Below are 21873 nucleotides of genomic sequence, written 5' to 3'. Positions count from 1 at the left end.
CCACTTGCCAAAATAGATTTCTTAACACAACATTTCCAAAATATACAAGTATATAAGTGAAAAAGCAAGTCGCAAATACTATGTTAATGGAGTATTGACAGTGATGAACTATCGCTAAGCTGAAACAACTGCATATTAGTGCTTGCTAATAACTGAGCACCACCACACTACCACCTCACTTTGCCTTTCAATACCTGACAACTCTGAACAGTAGAAGCGCAAGCTGGAGATGTAGAATAGGAAGTGGGGAAAGATGTAGCTGTGTCCAATGACTGGTTCTGAATTCAACACAATATTATCATAGTTTAGAACTGCTTTCTTCAAAAGGAAACATACATATGTGGAGTGTAACTGTACAAACATGCACTTTAATAAACTTTCTTCAGAAACCACCTCTGATTAACAAGTGTCTTTACTTACTGGTTGCACTAGCAGTTATATTTAGTAGAAGCTCCCAAGATTTTAAGATACAGAGGCAAGTAATAAAACATAATCGAAGCCCTGGTTTCTGACATTTACAGAATATACCCATGCATGCATATCTTTTGCTAATAAGCACCTAGTTCTTGGAGAAGAGTTAAAAGACAAAAGACAGAAAAGAAATTCCAGAATGCTTAAGGACCAGAATTGTCCCAATTCTAGAATCTTAAATTGGGACAATAATCCTGGAAATTTTACTCTTAAAATGAAGTTATTTGATTCTTTGTGGGTTTAGCCTTACCAGTTCTGGGGAGGAAAACTGTGGCTTGGGCCTGTGATCATTCACATAGAGATTGACAAGGACTTCAGCCACAACACCTATTCCACGCGACACCTTCCCTACAGTCGTCTAACCAGCAAAGGGAGAAGATGAAGAACAGAAGAAAGAACTTTCATTATTTCTGAGAAAAGGATTGTATGAGAAAAGGACACAACTTATTTGAAAACACACACACAAATGCAAGCAGTGATAAAAACAGGCTAGAAATGAGAAAGAAGAAAGTCTAGCACAGTGTGGGTATTGCCATGCATTATCTACAAACAAAAGGAATGTGCTATATTTTAAGTAAAATATTTTTCTCCTTAATATGATGCTCATTTTCTAAAATTTAAATATTCCAAAGAGGATGAGAGGAATGGAAACTACAATTTCACAGTGAAGATTCACCAATCTCAGAGCCTCATAAAACATTCCACAAAAGTTCAAAGGAAGCTTTGAAAGAAAACGTTCAGTTAAAATTGACAAACTATTCATTATTTTCCTACCTAACCACTCTTATCTTATGATTTTGATATTAGAAACAATTTGAGAGGCTTGGAACCAACTGCTTAATATAAATTTAACAGCCCCCCCCCCCCCAAAAAAAACCCACCACCCTGAAGGTGATACCAAAACAGACCACTGCAGTAAAAGCATAAAATCATATGAACAATATGAATTTATGGATTAACATGAGATAACAAAAACTAAGTGAGGAAATGTAGGTTAGAAAAACTAGTAATGGCAGATTATACCTTCGTCTGCTCCTAACAGTTTTTAGTTATGACAAAATATTTCTAAGCATATTGCATCAGTTATGAATGGCCTATTTAATTAAAATAAAATGCACAGAACTAACACTCCCATATATTAGAGACAAAGGCAGGTCAGGTAACATCTCTTGTTGGACCAGCTACAGAAGTTGGTCCAATAAAAGATATTACCTCACCTACCTTCTCTCTCATATATCCTGGGACCCACATGGCTACAACAACATCGCAAAGAACTTGCATCTATTGGTATTTTATGAGGATACATTAAATAATGATTAGAAAGGAAACAGGCTGGCATCAATCTGCTTAATTCTACCATTTGCACCATGGTGGTTAGGTTATTCCTAATTACATTTGTAAAATGAGCAGGACTGCAAGAATCATCCAGTCCCACGCTTACATCAGACAGCCTTTGTTTGCCACTCTGTAGTTCTTCAGAACAATATTCTCAAGGCAAAAAAAAAAAATGCATAGCATCTGCCTTAAACTCATTATTATTATAGAATTTCCAGTCTCTGCTTAAACCAACAACATTCACTTCAGCCTGAGCTGGGGCAGATATTGAGAGAGAATCACAGAAGCAGCTATGGCTTAAGGAAGAAGCTACTCTGTTCTGGTAATAATGTATCAGCTGCTTGAGCTTTATTTCCTCTTGGTTCCTTACCCTGAAAACTTTTTGCCTAGTGAATTACAATTCCCCAGGGATCAGCCTATATGTATTTTTCTGTGCTCTCATATTTATTTATTTTTTAATTTAGACTGAGTCTCCATGAATGCACAATTTACAGTGGAGCGCTTATGGAAAAATTCAGTACTTCACAGGAGGACAAAGGAACTGAAGAAATTAAGTATGAGGAAAACATATCATGAGGAAGACATACAACTAAGAGCATGACATTTGATTCAGAAAGTGCTTGACCCTGCAAAGTACAGAGCACTCTGGATCTGTTCCAGACAGCAATAAAATGTGCTAACTCAAACCATGTGAGCATTGACTTTGATGCAACTACTCGCGTGTTTAAACTTAGTGACTAGGGCTAATGAATCGTCACAATAAAGGGTATGTAAAATCAGTCTGGTTGTGAAAAAAAGGCTGTGGTCACAAACTGATAATTTAAAACACTGAAAGTCATGTATTGCATTATCTTAAACCGAAATAGCTAGTATTTCGCAGTGAAAGCTATTTAAATACTCAAATGCTTTTAAATATCGACCCATAAGCATTTATCCCACTGACTGATGGTCCAGCCTCTCTGCAGCAGTAAGATAGAAGGGTGGGAGGAAGAGAATTACTACTGCTTTCTAGTCTCAGGGCATGTCTACTCATACAGTACGTCAGCTCTCCCATGGGCATAATAAAATTACCTCCGTGAACGGCAGAAGCCACGTCAGCGGCAGAAGCTCATGATTTCTTATGTCAGCATAAATTATATTGCACAAGGGGGTGGTTTATTCACCCCTGAGTGACATAAGTTATGCAGATATAAGCTGTAGTGTAGACATAACCTAAGCTTCTACAAGGCTGCAGTAGCAGGATGGGAGCAGCGAGTCTCTTAACCTGCTACTGAAGCTAGGACTTTTTCCACCCTAATTAGAGAAGGCATAGAATCCATTCCACAACCTAAAACTACTAGCCTCAGGAACGAGCATTTCTGCTCCCTGTTAATCCCCCATGCAGCTCAGGTTTCAACAAAACAGCTCCCAAGGTTCTTGGTGAAAAGTAATCAGTTGTTCCCATCACATCCACGCTCTCAAATGGGAAAGCCCCAAAACGATATTTAAAAGAAACCAAAAAAGGTGATCATCATCATCCATGGAATCCATGACAATTGTTACAAACACAACTTTCCCCCCAAAACTCTACATTTGTGCAAATTTTAAGCAGCAATTTACTTATTGCACTATGGCTTCCTGAATAAAGAGGTAAAGAGCTCATTGAGACATCAGCTGAAGCAGGAAGTTTCAGCTTCATCTTTTTAAATAGTCATGTAATAATTTAAACAAACAACAAAGCTACACATAACTAGGTGACTATTTGAAGGAGGGGCAAAATACTATTGAAGCTAACCTACATTCCTTGTTTGGTTTCTCTTCTCCACCCATTAAAACAATCAGTGCTGATATTAAAACAACCAAAACAAGAGCTACCAAAATTGCATACCTACACCTATTATTAAATGCATATTAAAAGCAAATGACAGGTTTCAGAGTAGCAGCAGTCTTAGTCTGTATCCACAAAAAGAAAAGGAGTACTTGTGGCACCTTAGAGACGAACAAATTTATTTGAGCATAAGCTTTTTATGCTCAAATAAATTTGCTCGTCTCTAAGGTGCCACAAGTACTCCTTTTTTAAAAGCAAATGTATTCATTATGAAAACAAATGCAAATTCAGTGTAAAACAAAAAGTGACTTCAATCCAGGTTGGTAGTGACCAAATGACCCTTTCCATAAGCATTCCCATCCTCAAATCACAGGGTAACATTTCCATCTGATGGCTGTTCAGTGGGTCTATATAAAATTAACTTGATTGTCTAATATCCCATGAACACATGCCCACAACACAGAAACCACAAATACAAAAGACACTAAACAGTAATCTTGTCAGAAGACTCAGCAGGTAGGGTAAGAACTGAATGGGCTTGAAGACTGAACTAAATCTTATTCCAGAAAGATAGTCCCTCCAGTGTACTGGTACTATCCATGCTGTACATCTACTGCAGATGAATAAAAAAAGGTCAGTCTGCAAATACTTCAATATTGCACCCTCCATAAACAATGACTTCAGACAATTTTCTTTAAAAATAGCAAAATAGGAGAAAACATTACTCTCAAATTGTTGATCGCAGACCTAGTTAAATGAATACAGAAGAAATTATGTAGCCAACAGTTTTGTAACTACATTTAAGGGGAACCAACTGAACTCTTCCTCCAGAGCTACTGCATTGATAACAGGTTTTTAAAAAGCAGTTATTAGGCCATCCCATCCTTTGTCTCTTTTTTCTTCCAAATCTGACATCAATAGTTCTTAGCAATTTTCCAACTCTGAGCAGATTCGGTGATGATGGTAATCAAGTTTAAATGTATTTTGAGTTTGTAGTCATGATACAATACAAAATGGGATTGGTTATGTACAGATAGCAAGGCAGCACAAACAGATTCAGTCTCCAAGTAGGTTAGCTGAACAGCACAGTTTAGACTATCAAATAAAGTCTGGCCCCTCAAGTGACACAAAAGGGCCAGATTCTGGCTTCAACTGGTCAGCAGTAAATTCCCCTGGTGTAGGAAAACTCCCTCTTGGTGTAAAAAGATGCCACAGCAAGCTACTGTGCCAGCTGTCTGTCCCCCTCCCCATCCAATACAGTGTGTGTGTCAACTGAGGGAGCATAGGTGTTTGGGGAGAGAGGAGCTGCCGGGCAGAGTTATGCTGCGTTATACCTATCTTCCCTGATGTAGTGTTCATTTAGGGCTATAGGCCAGTGTCATAACTTAGAGCAGCTCCTTTGCTGCTTTAAACCTCATTGGGTTTGAAGTCAGCACAGGCAGCCCCTCAGAAATAGGGAGCTGCAATCAGTTCCACAATGTCCCCCCTCCACTTTCCTTTGCTGAGCAGATCTCAGCTACAGGAGCGAATCTGGCCCCACATCTGTATACCAGAAAGATGATCTGCCAGCTTTCACACAGCTTAAATTAGTTACACTGCTATGCTGCACCTTGCTTGCCTGCTACTGATCATTTACTCTGAACCTACAAACATTTAAGCATAACTTGGCTCATGCACGTAATCCCCTTGTGACTACTGATAAAGTCCCAAACATGCTTAAATCGTTGAATAATCCTGGCCATAGTTATTGCTCTACATGACATACTGCTGCACATGATTTAAATATGTCTACACAGGGCTGGCCCTACATCAAATGGTGCCCCCCCATCCATTTGTTAAACTTTTGAATACCTTATCTTGTATTGCATTTATAGCCCATTTCATGACTTTGCTTCACAATTTGAATGCATGATTTATCCCTGTCAAACATTCTATTTTCCCTTTTGTTGCTTACAACAAAAACAGCACCTTGAACCCAGCACCTCAGGTCACCTGCCCTAAATCCAGCCCTGCGTCTACAGTAGTGGTGGTGGGTACCTAGGCTTCCTAAAAAGGGTCCCTTATGTTGTTCACAGGGCACATGCAAGGTGGCACTAAGCAAATATCTAAAAAAGCGAATAAAAATTCAGAAGAACAATTATGTTGAATCATATGATTGGAATTACCAGCTGAAAATAAGGGTTGGGTGTTTCCTACTCAGATAAATTTACTACTTAGATATTGTTTATGCCAGGGCAGTCAGTCAAAAAAAATTTAAAGAATAAACAAGTGCTTGTTAATGGTACATTGCCAAAGCGCTACAGCAGGTTTATCTGATTGGTTAACTGCTTCAATATTAATTCATAAGCTAAGGAGTTTTGGGGAGAAGCCTGGGTTCCATAATTTTGAATAATATTATTTATATTGCCACAGTCATCAGAAATCAGATGTGCTAGTAGTTTTAAAATACAAAGGAAAACACGAAAACTGCCCCAAAGAGCATACAGTCTTTATCCCTCTTTGTTCGAGTTCCTTTGTCTCCTTTCCTTTAAGCTATAGCCCCTGTCTTTCAATACAATGCTAAATTCACCAAAATACTTATTTTAACATTAAAATAGCAGTTACAGCACCTTTAATTAAAACAACTGCTTATTGGGAGGTGTTTAATAGAGAACCAAAAAAAAAACAAAACAAAACCCAAAAACCCAACCAACCAGTAAAATTATTGCTCATGAAAGTTTAAGCACCTGGCCTCTGATCTGAAGTACCACCTTCTAGGATTGCAAGCACAGGTCAGACCTTTTAGTCATTGCCCATTCTGCTGAGGCTGCAAGCCAAAGTTCTAACCAGTGTCCATTGTAAGATGGGTACAAATCCACCAGGAATTTGACTGAAACAACTAATTTATACTCCTGAATATCTTTACATTCAGCTATTAATTATCTGGGCTGGATTTTGACCATGCTTATGTGTAATTTATGACATGGGTGCTTTTTTTTAAAAGAATGATTGTTTTCATAGTGAGCAGAGACTTAAGTTGAGGAAGGATGGGTTGAAAGGTTTGAGCAGACGATCTCTTATCCTCCAAAACACATGGCAAACCATTTTAGGATTTGATAAACAATCCTTCCCCAACTCCCGCTTCTTAAACGTGGTGGCAGAACCTACCGGTTCCAGACACCTCAGTGTTTGTTCCCACAACTGCTCTAACTTTATGGTTTCCCCACTTATTCTTACTCCAAACCTGTTCAATATGCTTACTTGTTCCAAGGCTTGAAAGACAACCTGTGCTGCTGTTGCCATAACCACTGGAGGAAAGAAAGGACACGTCGGTCCTTCCCAAAGATCTGGCCTACAAAGGAGATGGCTGAAAATACCCCAATTAAAATCATTTCTACATGTAGGGAGAAGGAAGCTGAACCTTTTTAAGCTTATCCAAATCAAAGCTTTTGTTGCTTCATCATTAATGGGAACTCTACATTTGTTGCTTTTATGGAGGAAATGCGTGCTCAAGCACTTAACTCTCAAAAGAGAGTTTGTGGTATTAAAAGGAAAAAAAATATTTAAAATTAGCTACTGCTAAGCTTAAAATTCTCAAAAATGTATGGTCTACTTCTTAGCTTTTAATCTGAATTACTTTTTGTTATGATATTTTACTTTTATAAACATGCAGAAGTAAACAAAAAAAAGTGAGCGGTTTAAACCTCTGAGTCCAATGTGAAACATAGTATGCACAGATTCTCCATGCAAAGCCAAGACCTTCAATCTGAGCCAATTCTTCTGCAGTTTTTAGAGCAAGAATGGATTTTACATGAAAATCTGTTAATTGAATACCTTGCTAGACTGAACAGCAGGGGAAGCTGAGTGAATAGATGATGAAGATGAAGTAGCAGCCGAATCATGAGCTGGAAGGCAAGAGGGAGTTGGGGGCTGATAATAGGATAGGCCTTTAATAGGTAGTTTATTCTGTATAGAGCAGAAATAGAGGAAACATCATCAGAGAGGATAGTCACATTAACAAATGTTAAGATGATGGAATTGCACAACCATGCACAAGAAAAGGTTAGGAAGGTAGTAAGGGTACAGTTACTTCAAAACTGAAACTATGCTACTCTGGTCAAATAAACATGACTTGGCTCTTTGTTAAGATACACATTATTAAAAAAAAAAAAAAGAGTGCAGTGAAGAGTGACAGAACACAACAATACGCAGCCTCCAGAGAACAGTATCTGCTGCAACTCTTACAAGGGAATGCAGCAGTCTAGTAGATTAACCTCTTCAGACGGTGTGTTTTGCAATTACTTAGGTTTCTCATTACTATGGAGTGTTTTACAGAATTCAGTCCACTATTTTAATATATTAGGAAATAGTGTCATTTCAGAAAATAGATGTATGATCTTATGCATGTACAAAACTTTGTAGTGCACACTTTCACTTAACACATAAGCAATAAGGCTTATTATGATTAATGGAATATGCACTCATAATTTGGTGTGTACCACATGGAAAATACATTTAAGTGGGCAATATGAATGGATGGGATAACGAGATAATTATTAATTTTCACCGTATGAATTTAACATTTAATAACATCTATAAGTGCTGAACAATTGAAGTGAGTACAAGTGATTGGTTACAATTTGAAAGTAATTCAACAACTATTGAATAAATAGAAATTACTTTTCTATCGGGTCACAATTGGCTGAAAAGTCACAAGAGGAGGTAGTAAATTTGACCTCAGAGGTAAATGCAAAAGTTTGGAACAACATTAGCCAAACAGACTATATCCTCAAATAAGTGTATTCCAACTTGCTACAGTTAAGTGAAATCTGCTGAGCCAATTAGATAGCATCTCTCTGCTTCTTGGTGGATTAGAGGTGCAGTCAATTTTTTCTGAATCACTAACTTCCATCTCCTCTGTACCACTTAATTCCATGTATCTATATCAGAAATATTGGAAACTTTCTCCAATATGTTCATGAATTCCAATGTAACACTTTTTCCTTTGAAATTCATGAACATATTGGAGGAAGTTTCCAATATTTCCGATAGAGATTTATGGAATTACACATATACTGACTTCTTATTTTGGAGAATATCTATATTGCTCCTCAAGAGAAAATATTGCCTGTTTCATATCAGTCAACAAAAGCCTAACAAGAATTTCTCCCTCTCCCAATTCCCTAGTACTCTATTAGGCCACTAAGTCAGCTCCTTTTCTGTTCAGCGCAGTGAAGGGTCATTAGTAGTTTCCAAATAAAATTCATTCACTGCAGTGGTTCAGAGAGAGGGTAAGAGAGATTCAGTAGAATCTGGGATACTGGTCTGCAACAGGATATATACCCCAGGCCTATCTGTGCATCTGACAGTGAGGAGTCACAGAAATCGTCACTGCAAAACCTCCACTTCAACCAATATCCTGACTGCACCTGGCCATTCAATCAGAAACCATACCCATGAGTAGCAACAGAAGAAGTGGAATAGTTTTTAAGATAAAACAAACCTATACAGTGAACACACTGATCAGCTGATTCAATATTCAACTTGTCAAGTCATTTGTATTTCTAAAGCTACCAGCATTTGAATTCTCAAGCCACTTTTATAATGAGCTGTTTTCTAGTACGTTCCAGGCATGCTTAAATATTCTCACACTTTAAATATCTGGTTATTCCATGTTTTCACTAAAAAGAAGGTAATTATGTTATGTATATTAATAACACAAGACATTCTGCATAATGTACTGGAATCTGAACTCCTGACTGTTTTAGCTTCACCCAAGATGAAAAGAAGTGAAAATACAAAGTTGCTGCGAATGTCTAACTTACATCTGGTCTCTTCTAGACTATTGTTTTTGCATCTGCAAAACCTAAAATATTCACCTTTGGTAAGTCCATGTATCCAAACATTGAGGCAAGATGAGCTGCTTTCTCTTTAATGTTCTTTTTATGAAATTCCCTATTGGCTACGGACTGAGCTTTCTTCTGTAGTAAAAGCCAAGGAAGGGAAACAGAACAGAGAGACAGATTTTAGTTAGCAGTCATACAAGAAAAGGCAGAAGTTCAATATGTACAGGGAAAAGGCAATTTATGTCTTAACTACGTAACAGAAGTATGTAAAGTAGAGCATATACAGTGTGCATAGAAGAATTAACCAGAATAAATACAGTTAAGAGAGACAGAAGTTAAAAATGAAATAGCTTGTCACCTGATTAATTTTTTCCTCCACATGCTGAAGGCGTTTAAGCACTCCAGAAATCACAAATGCAGCAGGACAGGTAGATGCAAGAGTTTCTGAAAGCCTGGACTGCATGTCTGTTTTTTCTATAATTCTCGATCCCCTGGCCACACGATCAGAACTATGCAAAGATTGCTTTGGCTCTCTGACCACATGTTCAGTTCTAGCTACTGCCTGAAACTGGGAAACACTTCAAATTAAAAAAGTTGTTCTCAGACTAACATGCAACTCACGCATGTTCTAAGATAGCATACACAACAGTGTATCATAGCCATGCTCGTATGTAAGCATTTCATATAATGCAGTATTCTTCCATGTTTTAAAACACTGCACTACTATAAAACTCATGCATATTTCCATGCACTGGAGTATATTTGGACCATACAACACATGCAGGTCTTCACATCCTGTAGTCTGGCTATCACTCAGTCTCCATGTGTAACTCTAAATAGTGCGACTAGAGGGGGAATTCAACACATTCTCCTGTGATGTCCTGCCGTGTTGTGCATTATTACCACAGAAAACATGCATGAAACTGAACTACTGAAGTGTAAAAATATCTCTGAGGAATACAACTTACTTCACATAATTCGAGATCTACTCTATTCTGAGCCTAAGAATAATAAATTTCAGGTCCAAAGGTTTGGGGGTTTTGATGAAGAGGTAGCTCCAAAAATCAGACTACAAATAGAAATGATCTTTGAACCATAACTATGGTTTCATATTGTAATTAAAAATGATCCTTCCATAGGTATTTTCATGAAATCAGGCCTTCTATTTTATAATGGTTGACCAATTACACGAAATTAGCAAAAAAACCAAACCAAACCAAAAAAACAAACAAAAAAAACCATATTTCACAAAAACACAAACACCTGTCAGCCTGCAAATTGTTAATAATGGTACACTATATACAAGGATCTCTTTCTTTAAACAATGATTCTCAACCCATTCATGCAAACCAATTCACTTTCATTGTCTGAATTATTGGCTGATCTACCCTTGCACCCATTATAGAGGGAAGGAGTATGGAACAAGAAGCTCACATTCTACAGCAGGCCACTCTGATTTTTCTGGCATGCCAAGAATGGTCTTCTGCAAAATGGAAACAAGGCAGCAACCTGAACTGCATAAGAAAATATTCAGGCTTTTGAAAATTAAGTATCAGCACAGTTTGATATGAGATTTTTATTTATTTATTTATTTATTTTTAAAGAAGCCTAATTTATTCAGTGTTTCATTCTGTGCTATAATGAGGTTCCTAGCATAGATGTTTACCACAAAATATCTGGGGCTCCACCCAAAAGGATTGGAAAGTTGGATAAGCATCCAAGAGCTAAACAGTTATCTAAACTGAATCCCATCCCTTTGTTGAGCACCGAGTCATGGCTCATACGGACTTGTTTCATAGGGTCAAACGGAGCAAAACTCCCTTTGCCTTAGCATTCTATCAAACTACACAGATTATTGTACATGCATATATCAACACATTGAATATATTGCAGTATTTTTCTAGCATACAAAATTTATATATACTACAACAGATATACACAACTTCTCCACTGATGTCAATGGGAGTTTGCTAGATTTAACACACAGAACTTGACCCATACACATTTACGGTGCTTTGCATGCAAACGCTCATTCTTCAATCAGCTTTCTGATCTTGTCTGAAGAGTGTAAAGTAACTTTAACATTATGGGGGTGCCTCTTATCAGTCACCTATTTTTTCTGTATTATTTTGGGTATTTGCGCACTAAATTCAAGAACCCTGCTTTAAGATGTCCTGGCATGCAACAGCTAAACACACCTGACACTTATGTGCTCAAATTCAGACATTAATTTTGAGTGTTCTGGAGTCATTTGAAGACATTGAATGCTGCGAAACACTAAGTGAAAACAGTATGTTAATTATTTATAGAACTGTCTCCTTATGAATTCCTACCTGACTCTTTGGTGGAGGTGAAGGACTTGGTTCCTTAGGCTTAGTAAAGCGAGGATTAGCAGGAAGATCAGAGGAAGATAGCAGGGCTGGTTTATCTACTAGCTCCTTGTATAACATTTTGAGTCAAAACAAAACATAAGAGTGGAAAATCTTAGGAAAAGGTAAATAGAACAAGATATTTCGAGACAGACAGAAAAAGAAGAAAAAACTGCTTAAAGGGATCCCTAAAAGGACTTTATCCAGATGTTCTACACAGCCCTTTTGGAGTCTACCCAAATTAATGGTCTGCTCTCCCACTACAGCTTTACTTGGAAGTGCGCATGTGGAATACTAAATATTTTAAACAGAGACTATGGTTAACTTTAAACATGAGCAGTCCTGCTGAAGCCACTCGTGATAAACTGCAAAACATGCACAGTATATTCTGTTCATTTAATGACAATGCATGCATCAAAAGATTAGACCCACTGTCTTGTATTTTCTATGTATTCTTTCCTAGACAAGAATTACAGTAAAAAGAAAATATTCCACTGGATCTTTTTGTCTTCAAAGTACTCTATCCTTTACTAATATCCACAAAACATGAAAACTGAAGAGCTTTTACAAAACCTTAGCCAGCAGACTTATGACAACTTATTGTTACAAAGCTCCACTATAAAGCCGTAACTTCAGAGACACGTTTACAGTATCTTTCAAACCAACACAGTTACACTATGTATTACTGTGCAATGGACACCTACATAGCCAATTAGTTTCTCCCTAAATGCAATGAAAAAGATATTTTCTATACAAATTTTAGAAGACAAACCCTAAAAAAAAAGCTTCTTCAAACTCACTACAGATGCAATTTTTATCTGAGAACTACCGTTTTGTTCATGAGGAGAGATTACTTGAATTTCAGAGGTGAATTTTACATTTGTCACTCACCTGTCTCCGGAGAGATGTGTTTGGGGCATTTTCTTCAAACTTTGCCAACAGCTGCGTTGCCATTGACTTGACTTTATTTTGATTCATTCCTTCTCTGTCGCCCTGATCTTTCCCAGAAATTGTCGCCCGACTAGAAAAACTTGAAGCCTGGAAAAAAAAAAAAAAAAAAAAAAAGGAGAATTTTTCTTCAAGTCTGAAATTGAGACTTACACAGTGATATTACACCAGACACACTCAGCCTGAGAAGAATGAGGTCATTTTGTGATACATCTGCTTATTTCAAAAAGTAACTCAGTTTTACAGGACAGTAAAAAAAAAAAAAAAAATCAATCACTTCTATAAACAAATAGATTGTTCTCTTTGGTGACCCATCCCTCAAGTGAGAAAAAGAGAACAGGATTTACAGAGACTGAACTGACACTGCTGATCATAGAGCAAAAAGCCATAAAAAAAACAAACAATCAGGAAGGGAACGGGAATCTTGCCAGAAGGAAATGCTGTTAGGAAGTTATAAAACGAAAGTTAAATAACTGAGCTAGGACAAGAAAAGTAGCTATATTTCCTAAACCAGAACAGGAATTTAAAAAATGAAGGTCTCTCACTTTTCCTTTATAAATAACTTGAAAAAAATAATTTAGCTTCATTACTGTGTACAAGATAAAAGACTGTAAGCTCCTCGGGGCTGGGGGAAGAGGAGGGTATGTCTTAACCAGCACAGAGCACGAAAGTTCAGATTTTGGGCCCCTGTTAAATCTGCTTCCTGCTACTTCATTAACTCTCTTCATGAAGAAGATGGGGTTAACATAGCAACAAGACTTAACATCCACCTCTTCAAAGCCACCAAGGCCCTTTCGACGCCTTTTGTTCATATCATTTTCTTCTCTCCTTTCAACCTGCAACAATAAAGCCAAACAAGGTATGTTGACCACAACTATATTTACGCAGAATTTATCAATCAGTATGTTAAAAATATTAAACTTAGCAACAGGGAAGTGGGGCCCAGGGGTAGTTTGCAGAGTGGGACTGGGCTCAGGAGTTTCAGGACTTTTGGATACTTATCCCACCTCTACCACTGATTACAGCCCTGACTCAGCAAAGGAGTTAAGCACATGCCTAACTAAGCACACAAATAGTCTCATTGACTTCAGTGGGAATACTGACATGCTTAAAGCGAGGTATGTGCGTAAGTACCTTGCTGAACTGAGATTTATTACTGGATTTCAGTGGGACTAATGGATACGATTAAATTCTTGGGGCCTTAACCTCCTGGTCTCAGTTTCCCTGTATGAAATCTCAAAGAAGTGCTTCAGGAATTAAGGATTTAGGGGATGATTTTTAAAGGTATTTAGCGCTCATAAAGCACTTTGACATCCTTGGATGAAAGGTATTAAATACAAAATTATATTATAATTAAACTGTAATGGATTTCAGGTAAAGTTAAAAAACAAATACACACACGCACATCCCCTCCTCTCCCCTCCCCCCTCTGACCACCCACCCTATCAGGTAGATTCTCAAGAGCAAACAGCTTTCCTCCCCCTCAGAGAAACAGTCTGCTTTATTCACAAGTTCTATCAAACTAATTGTGGTCTTGATTCAGTAAGGTATTTAAGCACATCCATAACTTGAAATCAATTGGGACTTCTCACATTCTTAAACTGGGCTACTCTCATGCTTAAAGTTATGCATGTGTTTAAGAAATTTACTGAATCAGAGCCTACTTGAATAGACAGACAAGTGATATTACCCTGTCAAATGACTTAGTGATTTAAAATTAACATCGGCTCTCAGTAAAATTCAGTCCTGGAACTCTGGTTCAACTTACACAAACAGGTAAATTGTAGGAAAAGGCAATTATAACATCGACAATCTTTCTGCCTGGTAAACATGCCAGCCTATCAGAGTAGCAGCCGTGTTAGTCTGTATCTGCAAAAAGAACAGGAGTACTTGTGGCACCTTAGAGACTAACAAATGTATTTGAGCATAAACTTTCATGGGCTAAAACCCACTTCATTGGATGCATGCAGTGCAAAATACAGTAGGAAGATTATATATATTATATATATACATACATACATACATACATACACACACACACACACACACACACACAGAGAACATGAAACAATGGGTGTTATCATACATACTAGAACAAGAGTGATCAGTTAAGGTGAGCTATAACCAGCAGGAGAGGGGGAAAATATATATATATAAACATAAATATAAATAAATAACCTTTTGTAGTGATAATCACAATGGGCCATTTCCAGCAAATTTCCAACAAAGAAAGTAACAGAACGCCATGTGCCGTCACCTTCAGCCCCCAACTAAAACCTCTCCAGAGCATCATCAAGGATCTACAACCTATCCTGAAGGACGACCCATCACCCTCTCAGATCTTGGGAGACAGGCCAGTCCTTGCTTACAGTCAGCCCCCCAACCTGAAGCAAATACTCACCAGCAACCATACGCCACACAACAAAACCACTAACCCAGGAACCTATCCTTGCAACAAAGCCGATTGCCAACTGTGCCCACATATCTATTCAGGGGACACCATCACAGGGACTAATCACATCAGCCACACTATCAGAGGCTCGTTCACCTGCACATCTACCAATGTGATATATGCCATCATGTGCCAGCAATGCCCCTCTGCCATGTACATTGACCAAACTAGACAGTTTCTACATAAAAGAATAAATGGACACAAATCAGACGTCAAGAATTATAACATTCAAAAACCAGTCAGAGAACACTTCAATCTCTTTGGTCACTCGATTACAGACCTAAAAGTTGCAATATTACAACAAAGAAACTTCAAAAACAGACTCCAGCAAGAGAATGCTGAATTGGAATTAATTTGCAAAACTGGACACCATTAAATTAGGCTTGAATAAAGACTGGGAGTGGATGTGTCATTACACAAAGTAAAACTATTTCCCCATGTTTATTTTTCCCCCCTATTGTTCCTCACACGTTCTTGTCAAGTGCTGGAAATGGCCCATCGTAATCATCACTACAAAATGTTTTTGTTTTTTTTCCTCCCCTTCTGGTAATAGCTCACCTTAACTGATCACTCTTGTTATAGTGTGTATGATAACACCCATTGTTTCGTGTGTGTGTGTTTGTATCTATCTATCTTCCTACTGTATTTTCCACTGCATGCATCCAATGAAGTGGGTTTTAGCCCACGAAAGCTTATGCTCAAATACATTTGTTAGTCTCTAAGGTGCCACAAGTACTCCTGTTTGTTATGTCAGCCTATGTTGTTTCTGTGTAACAGTCAATAAAAAACACAGTTCAGTCATTTGTATGAGATGCAAATGAATAACCTTCCATATCTGTAATAAAAAGAAAGGGTGAACGGGGGGGGGGGGAAATCAGTGAATACAAACTTCCTTTTAATATTTTCCACAGCTTAACATAAATCATTTTAGAGTGAATTGAAGTTATCTCAACCTTAACTTCTGGGAAAATACCAAAAGAAATAGACGATGGTATTTTGAATACTGTGTCTTTCAAGCATAAAACTACATTAACTCAGTAATCTAGTTTCCCTTCCTATGTAAGCATCAGTCTGCCCAGCGCAATCGCACTATGTGTTCTGCAGAGTAGTTTGTACATAAAAGCAGAGATCACACAAGACAATGAAGGGCACAATATCACATTAACTTTCAAAATTTTATACAATGGGGTGCGATTACATTTTTTAAAGACTTAGACTACAAAGCAATTAATTGAGCAGCGACTCCATGCCTGCAGACTGTGCTCATCATCATGTAAACACCTAAAACTCATTCTATAGTCTGGAGAAGCGAAGGAAACCTCAGTTCCTCTGGAGCACTGCAGACACTTTAATAGGAAAATGAAAAACATTATCCAACCCAGCACATATTGGCAAACAAACTGCAGCCACATTAACCTCAGCCTGCAATTTCCTAATCTCTCTCACACTAGGCAGGGTTAGAGGTCTCTCACCCAACTAATGATCAGCTCTAAGCAAAAGCCAGACAGTGCAGGAAGCAGTGCTGACAATTCAGTAGGTGGCATTCTCCCCGTGCGGTCAGTGCTGAATCAATGCCAAATAATATGGTAAGGGCACACCATCATATCTGAAGTGTCATCTCTCTGACAAGACAACACTAAACACCTGACTATTTGTACTTGTTAATGGGCCCTATATCAATTTTTGCAGGAGAACAGATTTAAAGCTAAGTTTATGGCCAAATTCTAACTTGGGAAGCTACTTTCTGCCTTGCTACATTTCCACTGCCTCTTCAGATAGCTATAGTTTGCGTAACTTCCTGTCCCAAACTGAGAATATGCCCACGCAGCAGCTGGGAGGTGTAATTCCCAGCTCTGGTAGATGTAAACATGCTAGCTCTCCTGGAGCTAGTGTGCTAAAATTAGCAGCATAGCTGCAGCTACCCTGGTACACACTCAGGTGGCTAGCCCAAGATGCTGCTTTTTAGGTGCTCTTGAGGACAACATGTAGGTCTACCCCAGCTGAAGATTCACCTTCCAGCTGCTGTGTAAATGCACACTACAAGGTAACATTTTTAGAACACGGAAGCTACACATCTCAGAGGAGGCTGTGAAGGTCTATGGAGCTTCCTGCAAAAGAAGTGACCTCAACATTCTTGCATCCTGAGTCATTTCTAGATGGACAACATTGCAAACAGACTACATTGGATCTGGGGGTGGAGATGAAAGGTGTCTGAAGGGAAAGCATTATTTCTCCTTTCCACGGAGCATTGTGCCAACAGGAGGCCACAAAGCAAATTCCCTCTCATTGTTTATCTCATCTGTAAACTTGTGGGGGGAAGGGAAACAGTTATTGTTTTATCAAATGCTGTGTACATGTGCAGCTGTACTCCAAGATTTAATGTAAAGAACTCCCAAAAGCTGCTGCTCTCACTGGACAATGCAAAGAGCTGAACTATGGAATTAATTCCTACCTCTGCTGCTTGCAGAGGTCAAGAAGTATCCCTTTTGTCTACCAGCTAATTAGAAAGGACTAAACACCTTAGTAGTGGGGAAAGATTTCCACTACTGAAAGTCTGTTTACTTTTGTGGGTAACTAAGGAAAAACAACATGGCAATAAGAGCAGCTCCTCTCCAAAGGAAACCATCTGTTTTAAGAGAGCACAATGTTTATTTTTGCCTATTTGGCTTGCCTCTAGTTTGGCTGGTTGGTAACTGTGTCACTGTGGTTTTGTTTGTGGGTGTTTGGTGGGTAAAAATTGTTACCTAATAAGGATATATGAGATAACTGGTGAAGTGGCTCACTGGTCACATGCTTTAAAAATGTGTTTATGGAATTAGCAACATGTAAAACAAGTAAACCTAGGAAATATCTGTAGGCTCTGAAGCACTTTCTGGGGTAGAAAAAAAATCTTGTTCTAGGTAGCTGGTTTACACCAGAATTGAAAAGACAAGGTGGAAGCAGATTTATAACCAATAAGGAAAACTATGAACATTTTATACACACACACACACACGGGGTGGGGGGGTGGCAGTCCTGTTAAGCTCTTTGGACTAGGAAGGAAGGAGTGAGAGAGCTGCCTTCTGTTACGTTTGCAAGTTAACATGTGAGGCAATGAAAAAGTAAAAAAAATCTGAAGTGCTTGCATTGGCATATACTTTTTCTTTTACTATGCAACAGATTAAAGTTACAATAGAATAGCAAATTAGGTCTGTTACAAACATGGCTTCTTTGCAACAGTTGGAATTATTGAAGAAAAAAAGGTTACAGAATGGTGCAGGAAACAAAACCTCACACAAGTTTGCATTGGATTGTATTTTCAGGAAACACCCATGGAGGTTAACGAACTATGCTGTTATCACAGCTTTACAGAGCAGCAGTCACATTCTGGTGTGGGTTAGTTAGCACTTTATAGCAATTAGATCTGAACAATCATAGAGGGACATTGTTGACTTTGAGCCAGACTGTGCAGGCTCAGTTTTAAAAAGGGAAGATGGGGGTGGGATTGGGGGTGAAAGACAAACACCCTCTCCAAGTTCCTGTCAACTTTTCATTTAGTGATAGGATTGCATCTGGGATGGGGAGAAGGATAAACATGTAGGATATCAAAGTTATTTAACAAGAAAATGTGCAACTGAATGTATCTTCAAAGTCATTGTCTTGGAAGAGCTTCTATTCACTTAAGGAAAAATAAAAACACTCTCACCAAACCCAATCCTGCATCAGGCTCTGCTTGCACAGATCCCTGTACCCTGCACGATTTCAACGACTTCGACAGGCACAGGGTGCTTTATGAAGCACAGGGAATTGTGTACTTACTAGCAATTCTCCATTACTCAGCGGAATTTATGATAAAGTAGGAGAGAGAAAAAATAAGGGGACACGTGAATGGATTATTGCCTAGGGGCCAGATCCTCCAAACACTTACAACAGTAAACGTTACTCTTGGTAGTGAGCTTTCCCATTGATTTCAAGGTCGTAGGCATTATACTTTTGTAAGTTTGGAGGATTGGCCTCAAAAACGTTTTGGAGAATGGAACATGAAAATGTGGTATCAGTAGTAGTATCCTCAACTATGGCTTTTCCAGGTCATTAATTTCATTGCTATAAATAAAAGATATTTAATACATGAAAAATACTCCCAGAATCACAACTATTATTTGAGTGCACATGGAGTAGGGCAATACAGATTTCACTCTTTTATATGAAGTACTGTAAGACCTCAGTACAACTTTGATAAGAGGCATGGTTAACAGATGCAGGGGAAAATACAAGATTTTCTCCAGTCTTTTTGCAAGTCTATAAAACTTTATAAAATATTTTTCATTATATGTTAACAGTGGAAAAACTGGCCAGAAAATCAAAAAGTTTTTTAAATGATTTGCAAATGGTTATCTTTTTATGTTGCTCACAAATGAACAATCTGGAATTGAATAAATCTAAAGTAGGAAATGTTTTAAGAAAGGACACTGGCAAGTTGAAAAATCTTATCTTTTTTAAAAAAAGTTTATTTATTTACCTATGTCAAATAAAACCACAATAGTCTGGACAGTTAAAATAAACTAGTTAGATACTTTTTGCTTAGATTGTCTACTCTTTCATTGCTTGCACATTCAAAACTCCCTTTGAACATTAACAGGAGTTTTGGATTTGCAAGGACTGCATTATAAGAACTACAGTAGTTAGTTTCTAGATAATTTCATTGATGACTAGCATAATGCTGCAATGTTAGAGTTACAAACATCATAACAAATATTTTTGTTTAAGACAACACATCCCTGTCTGCATTGGAATTATTTTCATATAATCATGAATATATTCTACTGGTTTACATTATGTAGAAGTATGATATTACAAAACCTAAATTTGGGCCTGATAGTATATCTTTAGCCTGCTAATATCAGGTGAAGTAGTAGAGGGCAAAGAACCTTACTTTTGGTACTCGCTTCCTTGGGAACGTTAAATTGATGTAGTTATTAAAGATGAAGTTTGATGATTTTGCTGAGCAAAGGTCATTATTTTCTCCATTTTGCTTATCCACAGCATCTGTTAAAATGAAGATATTGTACTCAAGATATTGTATTCACATAAAAGTCACTTTTCAAAGCATTTTCTCTGTAGAAACTATATTTTTGCAATCTACTAGTAGTAGCATTTCTACATGAGTGTGTTGGAGCCCACTCTCCCTGCAGAACAAATGAAGAAATAAATAAAATAAATAAATTAAAAAAAGAAATAAATAAAAAATATGTTTTTTAAAAATTGGAATAGAATCCCATATGAAGAAATATGGTGAGGACAACATCCTTAGCAAGTTACTATAATGTTTGACAGTATTATCTTAATGATAGTGGCAGTTACTCAGCGCTCTCCTGCTTTCTGAAACCACTAAGGAATTGAAAGCCTTGATCCAAATCAAATATTTTTTCCCTTTCCGTTTTAAGCATGAGATAACTACTGCAGACAGCAAAAAGAGTCAAACATTCCAGAGTGATTGTACTGTAGCTGTGAGAAACGGACTTTGGCCCAACATCAGGGATAATTAGGCAGCTTGGGTGAAATGATCGTTCCAATTTCTGTAAAAATGAAGAACAATGGTTTGCTTACCAACTGCTCTCAGAGGGGTTCCTCTAAATAGCTCATAGAATTTTGAGAGGTACATGACCAAGCTAAGTTTATCAGGCTCTCCAGCAGACGCCATCTCTTTCCCAGTGGTGACTGGAGGAATTCCAAACTCTCGTTCAGCAATGTCAAACACCAGCTGGTTGTTTTCAACAACATTTTCTTCATTCAAAGAGTCAAAGTCACTGAGGAACAAAGCATTAATAACGGGTGGGTTTGGGGGAGAGCTGCCTTCTGCCACTTTCACAAACAAAACAATAAAAGCACTCGTTTGCCTCATTTGGGAATGTCATGACTGAAGTCATGATTCAAGACTGCCTGCATGTTTCACAGACTTGCCTTTATGAACTGTATCCAAATTTACAGAAAAGGACTATGACCAAAAGCACTTCCCTACAATATTTGAGGTTCACTTTTCAAATTAAATTTTAAAAATGTCACTGAACTTAATTTTTCAAAACTATTATTTGAGCTGGTCTTAGAGAAAGAATTTCCTGATCTACCATGTGAAAAATGTAACCATACCACAAACAGTGCAAAAAACCCTTCCAGAATACAGATGCAGTGCTACATGTTGCAACTGCTGCAAGTGATGCACTTTGCCTTTAAACACTGGAATAATCCCAATTCATTGAGAATGAAAGTCATCAAATTCATGACCACAGACTAGTGAATTGTGAGCTCAGACTAGCACCACATTCTCTTATAAAAAAAGAGAATCTCTCTCTCAGTCTCTCTCTCACACACACACTGCAATTGTCGTCATTGTGATAAATTGGACAGTCGTGATAAGTGTATCATACACTTTTGACCGCAGTACCTACCCCCAATCCATTTTCTCTGGGACTCATTAAAATTGCAATCCCAAGTAGTTTCAAACAGACATTAAAAAAAAATAATAAAGCTGCTAGCAAAGAAGTTTCCTCCACCTCACGGCAAATGTGAAAATCTATGCCCCAAAAGAGTGATCCCCTCCTGATGTCCAGGATGGCTGAAATTCAGTCATGGGCCAGCACTGCTTTTATGGATCCAAAAGCATCAATTTTAAAATCTGATGGTAGAAGT

At 37.9% G+C, this 21873-nt stretch overlaps 1 protein-coding gene across 3 annotated transcripts in view; it reads right to left on the bottom strand.

The window, feature by feature from the left end:
- MICAL2 (microtubule associated monooxygenase, calponin and LIM domain containing 2) overlaps positions 1-21873 on the bottom strand; it is a 184245-nt gene that overhangs the window by 80039 nt on the left and 82333 nt on the right. For 2 of the 3 annotated variants that reach the window (XM_074955064.1, XM_074955065.1), the window contains exons 13-22: positions 20794-20993; positions 20120-20232; positions 13526-13591; positions 12699-12845; positions 11772-11876; positions 10407-10439; positions 9797-10006; positions 9472-9573; positions 7427-7558; positions 722-829 (exon numbers count right to left, since the gene is read on the bottom strand). In XM_074955064.1, coding sequence (XP_074811165.1) covers positions 722-829; positions 7427-7558; positions 9472-9573; positions 9797-10006; positions 10407-10439; positions 11772-11876; positions 12699-12845; positions 13526-13591; positions 20120-20232; positions 20794-20993 — 1216 coding nt within the window. Of the gene's footprint in view, positions 1-194; positions 279-721; positions 830-7426; positions 7559-9471; positions 9574-9796; positions 10007-10406; positions 10440-11771; positions 11877-12698; positions 12846-13525; positions 13592-20119; positions 20233-20793; positions 20994-21873 lie in introns of all 3 variants that reach the window. The other variant, XM_074955066.1, reaches the window with a different exon arrangement.

Source organism: Natator depressus, chromosome 6 (assembly GCF_965152275.1).
Source record: "Natator depressus isolate rNatDep1 chromosome 6, rNatDep2.hap1, whole genome shotgun sequence".
NCBI lineage: Eukaryota > Metazoa > Chordata > Testudines > Cheloniidae > Natator > Natator depressus.
Note: the sequence above shows the minus strand (reverse complement) of the source record. Positions and strands in the feature narration are given on the sequence as shown.